The following is a 12,970-nucleotide window of genomic DNA, read 5'->3' as shown; positions in this document are numbered from 1 at the left end:
TCACAAAAATGTTCTTAGCTTAACTAGTCAATGAAGGGAGAATATTTCCATTATAGAGGCCTGCAAAAGTGAGTAAGAGCTTTTGAACTCATGAGCTCTGATGAATAGAATCTTCTGTCTATGTAAAAAAGTCTTCTGTGTATGCAAAAAAAAATTCTTTTGTAAAAAGGAACTGATTCATGCTATAGCGACAATGTAAATGTTTATCCACAAAGTTGTGGAACTTTTATTTACATGTCATGTAGAGTAATCTTAATTTCGAAAATATGTAACTTAAAGATGAGCCTAACACAGTAAAGGTAAGAAATTGGGCACAGCAGAGAATCTGGTGGTAACCGTGTACTGCTAGGATCTGAATTGTCCCCTTGCACTTCTGTCGACTCTGCAAGTTTGACTTGCTTTCTTCATCTGAGTTCAACTTTATATTACCTGTTGGTTGCTCTCCAACTTCCATGACAATTTTGCAGGTGGTACAGAGAGTTTATTAAGATGATAGAAGGCTCCTGGATATATATTATTTTGTAGAAAATGCAGATTCTATTTGAATTTACGCAGTCATTAAACATGTTTTCTTTTATCCTGGATTGCTTGGTTGAAGCAATGAAGTTGTGTAACATCTTTAAGATTGATTATAATCTTCTCAATTTAATTAAATGTTACTTTAAATTGGTTGGTTTATGTGTGTGTAAAAAAGAGAGAAAATGGTAAAAGGTGTAATTAAATAGCAATGAAATCTAAAAAGTATATTACATGTATGTTGACCCCTCTGTTTACATTTTATGCATCTGATGAAATAGATTCTACTCAAAAAATTTATGCTGGAATACATTTGTTAGTATTGAAGGTGCTACAGGACTGCTGGTTTTGCTACAGTAGCATAACACATTTACCTCTCTGGAAGTTTTTACTGTGCTTGGCTAATGGAGTTGCAGAAATGATATCCTTTGGGAAGACAGTGTTTAGATGTAAAAAATGTTCCTTTCAATAGAATGGGCAGAATATGTTGTTTGTCTAAGAATTCTTCATGTTTTATGTTATGTTAGTTGCAAAGTCGTGGCTCACCCATCACAACCCCATGGACAACATTCCTCCAGGCTCTCCTGTCCTCCACCATCCCCCAGAGTCCACCTAAGCTCAAACTGACTGCTTCAGTGAACTCCATCTAGCCACCTCATCCTTCTTGTTTCTTCATGTTTATTGTCCTCTAATTAATTATGCAGTGATGAATCATATGCTGGACTTTAAAATAGCAAGAATCTTTCTGTATAAGAGATTTTGTTGTACATAACATTAACAGACTTGATCAACTGATTCAATCTGTATCTCAACTTTCTACCAAAAAAATTCTCTTCAGTGCTTTTGCTAGCCATTTCAAACTCTTAGACACTGGAAACAAACCTCCCTAAGTGGATGACACACAACTGTCTGCTTTTGAGATTCTGCTGTAGTTGCAGTGGCATTCAATTCCATTCCTGTTCCTCTGAAAATTGTGTTGAATTCTTGTCCTTCCAACCATTTTATAGGAGATGCTCATGAATCATAGTAATATGTGAAGGAAACAGTTCATATGGATGGTTGAAAATTCCCATGCCCATGTCACCAGCCCATAGATTGGAGCACTAGCACTGATCCAATCATGGTGTTCCATATCCTCCTGATCTACTTTTACTTTTTGTCTGCAAGTTAAATAAGCTACTTTAGTTTTTCAAAAATTCCTGATAGTGGATCTTACAGCCCCTAACCTAAGTGTTATAGAGTTCTAAAATTGTCAAGTATCTATGCATTCTGACTTCTCATAGCACCATGTTGGATTCTGGACATTCCATGCCTTTGGGGTTTCCAATATATTCAAGTATTAGAGCTGGTAAACTGTCTCCAGTCTCTGATAAAATAGACAGGACTGGGCTAGATGAACCAATAGGAATATTCACCTATTATGCTAAGCCCGTCTGTGAATAAGACTTTGCAATGGATTGTTTGCTGAACAACACATAGTAGTCCCAAAAAATGATCAGCGTTACCATGGGTAGTCCAGCATATATCCCAGTCCCTTTCAAAGCAGAACAATCCTTTTCTTCCTTTCCTGCTTTGGTCTCTACTCTTTTTCAGTTGCTGTATCTCATTTTGGAACCTCAAAAAGTGCAATCTGGCCTCTTTTTCCTTTCACTCCAGAAAATTGTGTGGCTGTGTTTAAAATGGTAAAAGTTGGTTTTTTTGTCTTTTGCAGGTGCACTCTTATAGCTGTCCAATATGTAGAGTCTTATTTGGTCAGTTGTCTGTTTCAGCAGTCAAATGGAGCCTCAGAGTGGAATATGTAAGGTGATACTATATGTAGGCCTGTTTGCACACACTTACCAGAAACCATGTGCTAAGTTGTCTATTCAAAAGCATTTGGTAAAGGGTGTAGGGAGTGGCAAAAGAAGATGCACCTTTAGTGATGCAATTGTCTTGATTTTAAGTGCTGAACCAACAGTTCCCAGTATTCTCCATCATTTTCAGTACTTCCCCAAGCTGCTAGTTCCTCCAAAAATATAGAAATATTAACTACCCCACCCTTTTATGACTCCTTCTCAAAGCATGTACTGCTGCAGTTCCTTGACAGTTAAAAAACAAGAAAAATACACACATTTAATGACTAGGCAATACATGGAGAGGAAATGTGTGCAGTCTAAGTGCTGGGAACTGAATGGAGGGGAAATTTCCCCCCTGCAGTAATGGAGCAGGGGCAGGAATTAATATCTCCCCTTTCTGCACAAGAATTGAGGAAGTGCTGAAAAAGTGGTGGGCACGAAAAAGTATTACTTCAGCACTTAAAACAAAGAGGCTCACATCAGCTAGGAAGGTTATTGTTTCTACCACTCTCTTGGTGCACTTATTCTTTTGATTTATTTTGACTGCTTTTGATGCTTCTGACTTGTGCTACTATTCCTCCTTTCCTTTACTGTTATTTTAGCCACTAGGCAACCTCATCTTGTCAGTATTCATATCAGAGAGCAGTTAAGTGTGGATTTGCAAAAGACCAACAGTAATATATATATAAAAAAGAAACCCCAGCTGCTCACTTTTGGAAAATGAAAAAGCCAGGGAATGAGTGACAGTGTTTTCAAACTGCTACTTTGACTTCAGTGGAAGTCAGTCACTGGTGAGATCATGAAAAATGAGCAAGGCGGGGGGGGGGGGTGCCACTGTCTAATGGCTCTATAACCAGTCCATACAACCCATGGCAAAGTGTTTCTGCTGGATTTGGGTGACACAACCAAGACATTGTGGGCAAGAACAGCCTAAAACATGCTAGGTTTACACAACACCACAAATCCGTAGTGTTGTGCAAACCAGGTAAATGACTGGTACTTGTCACTGATGACATCAGTATATATGGATGAGTTATAGAACTAGACCTGGGATATAAATTGTGCTCTGCCTCTAGTAAAGCTGAAGACTAGATCACTACACCAAGTATATCTTTAAAAAAACCTCATGCTTAGTTGATGTGGAATAGGCTACTATTTTTGTTTTGCAAATTCCAACACTGAATATTTTTGCCTGCCATCAAAATTCATGGAGATTTGGCTTGTGTATGACTGTACTTGTACTGAACAGCATATTTTTGGCTTTTAAAGCAGGCTTCACTAATATATGCTAGTTTTACCACTTCATTTGACAATTTCACCTGCCACTTACTATTTTGTGTTCTTTATAGCATACAGATTCCCTTGAGCTTTCCAGCTATACTAATTTTTCGTGTAGTAATGTTGATTATAACTATCTCTTCCTTCTTATAGTGAAATCCTGAATCATTCAGATTGCTTTCTTTCTTAATTGGTATTGCCTTTAGTCTTTTTCTTGCAGTGTCTGTTACCTTGTTTTTCCATATCTGTGTAACTGCCATGAGACCTTAAGTGGAAGCTATTTCTTACAATGACAATCTCAGTGTTAATTAACTAATATAGATTATCCCCTTGATTTTGCCATAGCATTTGTGTTAAGTATTTGCTCTTTGTATTAGGTTTGCTGTGGATTTCAAGTTCATTTTTGTGCATTGAAGCTAATTCTCACAGTGTCTTCAAATTATCTCCTTGGGGGTGTTTTTCCTGAGTTAATCCTGACAATCTTCCTGCCAAATATGCCCATCAACTCTCCACATACAAGAACCTCTATGCTTCAGGCTGTATGCAAATTTAATGCCCATCTCATTTTGGTTTCTCTTACATAGATGACAGATACTGTAACAATAAAACCATACATTTCCCTATGGGGTTACCATTGGATAATCTTATATAGGAATGAATATATAGATGTTTCTGTTTTTGCGTGTGTGTTTCAATACAATATTAGGAACATATATAAAGAAAAATATGTGAAGCTTGCTTACATTTATGCATAGGTAAAATGTGTAAGAATGCATGTTTCAAGACAGTAAACAGCCAAAGATATCAGAAATGTATCTAGATCCCAAGGAGACTAATCAGTTGCTAAAAAATAGATGTGGTGGGGGAAAGTGATAAACAAGGAATGTATGCTGAAAAATAATTCCTAACATTTGAGGGTTTCTGCCTTCATAAGGAAAACAAGAAGCAACAGCATAGGAAATTAGATTTGTTTTCTGATGTACCAAAACCAGTGCAGTGAAGGCAAATGATATAGCAGCAATTGCAAACAGAGATTTCTTTGGATGTGTCAGAGTTTTCGTGATAGACTTCAAGTGTTTGTCTGAAATTAGTGTTCAGTATAAGTAGGTTAGAAAGATAGGGATCAATATAATCTCTCTTGCATGTTTTAAACAGAAAGGTCTTCATAAAAATGAAAGATGCCTAAACCTAGATTGGGTGGGGTTGGGAGGTAGTTGAAAGAGGTAGAGATGCTTCATATTTGTATATGTCCCCCCACAAGTTAGTGTTGAGTTCTCGTGTAGGCCATGTTCACACACAGCATTTATTTATATGTTCTGGTGCCACTGCTACAATTTGAAACATTGTCACAGCTTGAAAAATAGCTTCTGTAATGGCTTACTTAAAGCAAAGTTGTTTACAGTGTTGTGCATGGAGGGGCCAGTTGCCTCTACCTTATCATAGCCGAGCAGCAAGTTTGGTGAGAGTCTTACGCATTCCTGTAGTGCCACCCTCAAATGTGAGCCAGCTTGGAGCATCTGGAGCTCTTTGTGCTGTCATACATCTGAGCTACCATATGGAGCCCACTTAAAATTTCTCCATGTGGGTGTCATAATGAAAGTTGCTAGATTGGCCACTGTACAAGAAACTCACTATGCTGCAGGAGTTATCACATAGAAGTGTTTTTAAGTGGCTTCTGTGTGATGGTACTTAACAAGTAAAGCAGCCATTGTGCCTTTTTTTAAAGGAGCTTCATAAGCAATGGTATTACAGATAAATTTCCGTATCCTTGTTGAGAGAGGCGAGTAGCTTTTACAGTTTTGAGGTGAGAGGTGATTAAAGCTCATTAGGACAGCATTTATTTTTGTTATGGAAATACTGTTGAAGACACTTACTGCTTCTTATGTACTGGGAAGGTTAGAAGAGAGAGTTCGGTCATAACAGAACTGTGGCATGATTGTCACTGAAAGAGCAACAATATTCCTTTTAAGGAATACTTTCTGTTTTGGTTAATTGCTCCTATCTTCTTTTAGAAGCAGCAAATAATTCCCTTTGGAGGGGAAATTTCCACCAAATTTCTGTCTTCCCCTTATAAGAAGGAAAGCAGGGTTTGGGAAATGTGGTGTTACATAGGAGACATTCCTCTTACTCGCCAACAAAGAAAACCATTCTGAATTTAAAGTTTAATCTGGGGGTAGGGTAAGTTGAAAGTACAAATGCATTAAAAAGTCATGTTCCACAGAAGCTGAGTAAGGCACTGAATTTTCGGTCTCATACTGAAAGTGGGAGGAAATAAACAGCCAATGGGATTCTTAAAGTGGGGGCCTATCCAAGGGTAGCTGTGACCAGAGGTGATTCAGAGCCTGATTCTCCAGATTATTTGTGAATTTATTTCTATACTGCCCAATAACCAAAGCTTTCTGGACAGTTATTAAATTTGTTTCTATAAATTTCTGCTCCATAGCCAAACCTCTCCAGGTGGTTTACAACAATTTATCATAAACACCATAATAAAATGGATACATTAAAATGCAAACGCAGTAAAATACTGTGTAAAAATCCAATATACACAATTTTTAAAACTTAAACATCTAAAACAATTTCAGTAAGAACTAGACCTTTTAAAATAACTAACATATCCCATCATTTGCCATTAAATAAATGGCAGTAGATGGTAGTTCTAACCTGATATCAGAAAGATGACAGTGATGGTGCCAAATGGGCCTCAGCAGAGAGATAATTCCAAATTGGGAAGGGAGATAAACACTGAGAAGGGCCTCCTCCTCCTCGTTGTTTCTTTCTGGCCCTCCCTTGGATGTGGTAGCCAGAGGATGTCCTCAGAGGCAGGGAGAAGTATTGTACCCCAGGTTATATAATGCTAGATTAAAACTCGTTCCTTGAAAAGCATATAGACACCAGTGCAAACAGACCAGAATTGGTCTTATATGTTCAGACATTCTGGTCCCAGTTATTAATATAATTATGAAGAGGAAGACTTTCTGATTATGGAAGGATAGTTTCCCTCCAAAAAAGCCTCCTTAAGAGGTAGTACTTGGAAGAAGGGCTCAGATATTAATTGTACTGCTTGGATGGAAATCAGGTTGGAAGAAGTAGTTTGCCAGGCATTGTGGTTTCAGGAAGTATAAACTTTTATAGGTTAACCCAGCTACTTTAATTGGGCTTAGAAGTAGTGCAAACAAGTTCGAAATGGTTCAGACCCATTCTAGTCCCATTTATTATTTTGGTTGTGTTGTAGAACCCTGAAAGTGATCGTAAGACCTTCCTGCATGAAGGTTATATATTACACCAGTTGCCAGTAGGTGAGGAACATTTGGGAGGGTGCATTCATGTGCTCCTGCTTATGGAAATCTGAACAACATCAATAACTTTGAAACTCATCTGATTTATTCTGGACTTAATGGAATTAGGACACATGAGTGCAACAAGAGGTTCAAGGTATTGAAGTTTTTTTAATGGGCGTACCTTCTACAAATTTTGTTTCAGCTTTAAAAGGTGAAGAAAACAATAGGATTTTAACAATCCTATTAATGGGATGCATATTCAACCAAAATCTGTTGGGAAATATCCCAATCACATTCAAATATATCTTACATTATTGCTCTAACCAACCTGTGCAACTCTAGTAAAACAGAACTTTAAAATACATTAAAGCAGCATCAGATGTGCAAATACATGCCTGGCCACTCTTGAGACTTGGCCATCCAAGTTCAGGGTCAAGTTTAAAAGTCCAAGTCCAAGAGGTGTATTACTGACATAAGGCAACAATTTATAACCAGAACAACATTCTTGGATTTAGATGGAGAAGAGAGAGAATGTATAGGGTCATCAGCATATTGTGGCACTGAACCCCCAAACTCCAGACAATTTCTTGTAGTAGTTTCATTAATCTATTAAATAGCATGGGTGGTAAGATGGAACCATGAGGCCATGGAGTCAAAGAGTTCTCTAGCACTACCTTCTAGGATTGCCCCTCCAAGAAGTTTTCCCACCGTGTAAAGCCACCCAAAGGCCTAGCAGATGTAATAGGAACATATTGCCCTGTCCAGTTCCCAGAGTAATCATCCACCAAAATGACCAAAATCAATCTTTTTCCTATAACCCAGTCTGAAAACAGATCAAAATGAAAAATTTCTATAAAACAAAGTGTTACTTTTTTGGAAATACTTGCCAGGTATGAGTTGAAGAAACCTGCATAAAATATAAACAATCCACAGTATTACATTCATTTTGAGTGTATTTATTATATTTATAGCCTGCCTTTTTCCTTCAAGGAACACAAGGTGGTTTGCATAATTTTTCTCCCCCTCCCAATCTTACCCTCACAGGAACAACAACCCTGTGAAGTAGGTTGGTCTGAGAGTCTGTGACTGGCCCAAAGTTACCCATTGAGCTCCATGGCTGAGCAGGACAAGACCCAGATCTCTTGAGTCCCAGTCCAAGTCTCTCAACCATTGCACCACACTAGTTCTCATTTATCTTTCCTCAGCTGATGGCCTGTAAAATCTCATTTCTTCACTTATTCAAGTTAAGCTTTAATCATTTAAGATATATCTCTGGGAACAACTATTCCTAAACAAGTAATGAAATCCAGACTGAGTCTGAATTGTGTAGTGCATTATGGGATATATCTCCAGTCAAAATCAATTTACTTTGATTGACTAGCTGGACAAATAACTAAAATCATCAATCATCTGAATCAAAGCTGGAACAGACTAGAAACAGTTAAAAATAATCAGCATAAAGAATAAGGTTGCATTTATGCAAAAATCTATGAATATTAGCATTCTGTCAAATAGCAACTGTCAGGGTTTCCAAAGCTAAATAAAATATCAGTGGGGAAAGTGGGCATCCATGTCCAGCACCTTGGCCAAGGAAAGCAGAATCAGACAAAAGGCCACTAGTCCTAACTTGAGCTCATGAGGTTGAATATATTTTGATCCAATTCAGAAATTCTTCAGGAAAATCAAAATTTCTCAGTTTCTTAATTGCTCTGGATTGCCATTAATATTTTAATATTTTAGTTTTTAGTCTAAGAAGTCATAGTGCAATAGATATGTATAATACTATGATCCTTAGGCCTAATAAGGATCACATCACTGAGAGCTTACCAAAGAAATGCCAAGTCAAAAATAAAATTGTATCCCAATGATGAATGTTTTGAACTAAAAAGCTGGAAAATGTTTAGTATTATTCATTTGGAAATTTAACTTGGCAATACTTACTCCTTTAAAGATTTCTGCAGAACGGAACAGTGGCAAAAGAGATTGCCTTTGTGGAGGGTCTAAGTGGGCAAGAGTGACATGAGGGGGAAAAAGCATCCATGTTCTGATATATCACTGCCTCTACTGCACAGTTCTGAATAGAATGTTGAAAACTGGGAGTTAATAACCTCAGGAGAAGTATATAGCTTTCCACTTTCATCTTTAATGACTGAGGTACTGTTTCAAGGTTTTGTTGTTTGAACTGATGAGTCAAAATTTTACTAGGACATTCACCATTCTCCCAATATGCCTGAAGGTTAAGGCCAATTCTGCATGCTGTGAAAGCATATTATATAACTCATACTTGACATGCTGTACTTGCAGATAAAGTTGTGCATTTGGAGATACAGCAAATTGAGTTTATAAGATTTTTCAACCTTTCGTTTAAGGTTGCTCATTGCTTTTTTTAAAAAAAGCACTGTTTTTATAGTAGGCATAGTCAATACATAGCAGTTATGATGGATGCAAGAAATGAATATCTAGTCTCTTTCATTTGTATGTATTATTCTTCAAAAGTAAACCAAGCCAAATTGAGCCATATGTTCCTGAACTGAATAGCTCCTTACTATTTGCCATTTAGCGGCTGGAGTATTCCTGTCTATTGCAGGATTGCATATCTTATTAAAATTCTTCCCTCAACAGTAAAATGTTCAGATGCAGTATCATTCTGTATCTTCAGACTTGCACAGGAAGCTGGAAGCCTATAATGGCAGTTGGAAAGAGGCAAGGAAAAAAAGTGACCCAGCTTCAAGTGGGTCCTACTTGCTTAGAACACTCTGCTAGGAGGATGTTGTCTCGGCCCTCCCTCTCAGAGGAGCTTACTTGACGGTTAAAGGTCTCTCTTGATTTTGTAACCTGCAAGGCTGAGGAGATGGAGATTCTCCTGTAGACTCACCCTTCAAGCCCAAGAATGATGGCAGAGCTATGCCCTCTGACTGGGAGGCCTGAATAAGACACTTGACAGTCCAGCCTGCAAGAAATGAAGCCCATGCCTGGTCTTCATCAGAATTTGGTGTGGCACACATTGGAAGGTACCAGGGCTGGGAGGTGATGACACCATTAAGCTACTTAGATGTACGTTTAGTTTGGACTGAATACCCACCATTCTATCTTTATTGGCACCAGCAAATTTGAACAGTCTGGAGGATTTTCCTGTCAGTGATATCTGCATATAAGCTGTTCCTGGCGTTTTAGCATGGAGGCATTAAGAAGACATTTTGCTTGGGTTCCACTGGGCAAAAGAGTAACCTACAATTAATATTTTAATATAGTTCAGTATCAATATTTCCTTTATTTATTAGATCAAAATCAATTTCAGTAAAGCTGGAAGATAAAACAGCCAACATAAGAACCAGTAATTTCCAATTAATAGGAATCAAGAGCCTTGCAACTTATTTGTATAGTACAGATTCTACCAAAGTGCTTACAAGACCTCAAAGTAATTTTATTGGAGAACTTGGTAAAATAACAGCCAAGGGGAAAAAAGCATCCAGGAAATGAACCTAAATATTGGTATATCAGAAGAGCTACAGGTAATGAATAATATGGTCCTTGCAAGCCTATGTCTCTATCAGCTAGGTGTAAGTAAATGGCAATACAAACACTTTACAGATGGCATCTAGGCCTCATAAAATTATATAAAGTTAATAATGAGTTATATGATATGTGTTGGAGAAATGGCAACTTGATCATGAGCATATGGATCTTCTGTCTGAAGAGCAAGGTGTTCTGGCCCAAAGTAGTGGGGTGACTGAATAACATTATAATATGTTAAGTCCTAATAAAACCTTATTACTATTTTCATTGTTTCCTGGGGAGAATGAGAGGTTGTGGGTGATGCTTGTAGGAGTTGCAAGAACCAAGATTGCCACAACTTGGAAAAATGCCTAAGGACTGTCATTTTGGAAATACCTTACCAGAATATGGTCAGTGGCACTGGTGGAGAAACTAATTTATAACAGCTTGGTACCATTCTTAATGTATTATCCAGAACTGAATGATGAAGGGGGACCTAGTACAAACTAATTAATAATTGATATAATAGTCAATTTGTATTATTTACAGATGTATGGATAAGTTTGTGTATGAACATATTAATACAGTAAAATATTTTTTAAAAAATAAAAAAAATTCTATAGCTCAGAATAAAACAATGTACTCTCAAGGAAAAAAGTCTTCTTATGAGAGTATACTGTCTGTACATTATGTCCAAACCATGCAGTTGCAAAGAGAGGCTTTCTCAGTGGTTTCTCCCAGACTCTGAATTTCTTATCCCCTGGGTGACGGCCATGGGCCACTGAGCATCTTCAGAAGGCAGTGGTCAAAATTTTCTAGTAGGTATTTTGTTGCTTAGAAAACTAGCAATATATATATATATATATATATATATATTAAAATAAATATATAAAATCTACTTATGCTTATACTTTAAATTAAGTGAAAATAACATCTTGTACAGTTACTTCCTGAACCTGTAAAGGATGCATTATTGATTTAAATGCCTTCTGTAAGGCATGCTGTTTTGTTTTGTAACTTTGAACTAGCAATGATGAGAAGCAATTTTTAAAAATATAGTTTGAGTTGAATCTGAAGTTTAACTAACTGAGAGCCAAACTAGACAATGTAAGATTGCATACCTTTATTATGGTTCTTATTATCAGGCATTGAAAAGATAATTGGGACTTCGGGGAAGGAGGTTTATAGCAGATACACATACGTACACATACGCACCTCAACCCCATACACATTGCAACTCAACTCAAGAACTGTTGTTTGCTCCAGGAGAGTTGTAGATGATGATTGTGTCTCCTGAGGTGAATAACAGCTCATTTTTTTCAGGACCATTGTGTGTGGAGGAAAGTTGTCCTTCCACTTCATGTTTCATAATCCCAGTTCTCCCTCACTGCCCATTTGCAATTTCTTCTCTAAAATTGATAAGTGATATGTGATCATACATTTCTTATACTGTCTACTATGGCCAAAAGTATCTCTCAGAAATGAGTGTGAACTTGTCAAAGACAACAGTAAATGATGACCAACTGTGGAAACAAGGATTTAACACTTGCTAGTTATTCCTGTACTTGACTTGTATATTACCTTACAATGCTATTCTCCCTTTCTCTGACTCATACTATAGGGAAACATTTTACATTGTTAGATATGGAAGATTTTAAACTGGATCATACTGAATAAGACAAACCACCTTTGTGCCAGAGATCACAATCTGTGGGTAGAACGCCAGGACCCAGGGACAAGATACAGTTCTTTCCATATCATGTGGAACTCAATGTGGTCCAGAAGAAGAGGCAAACCTGTATCCTGTTTCTCTAATAGCCAACCAGGCGCCTATCAGAAGCTCACAAACTGGATATGAGAGCATATGATCTGGTATTTTTGTTCTCCTGCAGCTAGTATTGAGATACATTCTGCCTATTATCCTGGAAGTATCATCTTGGAGACCACATGGGAACCCATGTATGCCCCCTTGAGTTCCATGAGGGAAGAAAGATGGACTATAAATTAATAAAAGTCTGCCTCAGGTAAAAAGAAAAGGATCTCATGAGAATTTGCCTATTTGGCTCAGCCCTGTAGTGAAGAATCAGGTGGATCTCAAGTTTTCTAAGTAAATTCTTAATACTTGTGAAGTTTGTTGATTTATTTAAAATAAATGTACTGTAAATTTAGGCTCAATATCATTTACATAAAATGTTATATAAATATAAAACTGTAGGCTGCTGTGCACATGATATACTTGATATATATATATCAAGTATATATACCATAGCAGGATATGAATATGGACTGATATTCTGTCATATCTATTGCATTTTTTCAATATTTCAAACCAGTCACTTAGCCCTAAGGGGACTGGAGATTATTACTATATGAAAGGAGTTTTGTTGTGTGGGGTATTTGGCTATAATCAAGGAAATGGAGCATCTCTCCTATGAGGAAAAGTTATAGTGCTTGGGGCTATTTAGCATGGTTAGAACTTAACAATGGGGACATGATAGAAGTGTATATAATTATGCTTTTGTGCAGAAAGTGGAAGGGGATCCAGTGAAGCTGAATCCAATGCAG

The 12,970-nt window shown here is 37.3% G+C and overlaps 1 protein-coding gene across 4 annotated transcripts in view; it reads left to right on the top strand.

Moving 5' to 3' along the window:
• MCTP1 (multiple C2 and transmembrane domain containing 1) overlaps positions 1-12,970 on the top strand; it is a 158,991-nt gene that overhangs the window by 87,683 nt on the left and 58,338 nt on the right. Inside the window, exon 15 of one of the 4 annotated variants that reach the window (XM_044446290.1) lies at positions 12,298-12,407. The exons of the other annotated variants lie outside the window; for them this stretch is intronic. Within the exon in view, the coding sequence (XP_044302225.1) occupies positions 12,298-12,378 (81 nt within the window). The 3' untranslated portion in view covers positions 12,379-12,407. Of the gene's footprint in view, positions 1-12,297; positions 12,408-12,970 lie in introns of those variants that run through there. 4 annotated transcript variants of the gene reach the window in all.

This window comes from Varanus komodoensis, unplaced genomic scaffold, assembly GCF_004798865.1.
Source record: "Varanus komodoensis strain SLA01 unplaced genomic scaffold, ASM479886v1 scaffold5, whole genome shotgun sequence".
Classification (NCBI taxonomy): domain Eukaryota; kingdom Metazoa; phylum Chordata; class Lepidosauria; order Squamata; family Varanidae; genus Varanus; species Varanus komodoensis.
The sequence above is the reverse complement of the archived record's forward strand: the minus strand, read 5'-3'. Positions and strand labels throughout refer to the sequence as shown.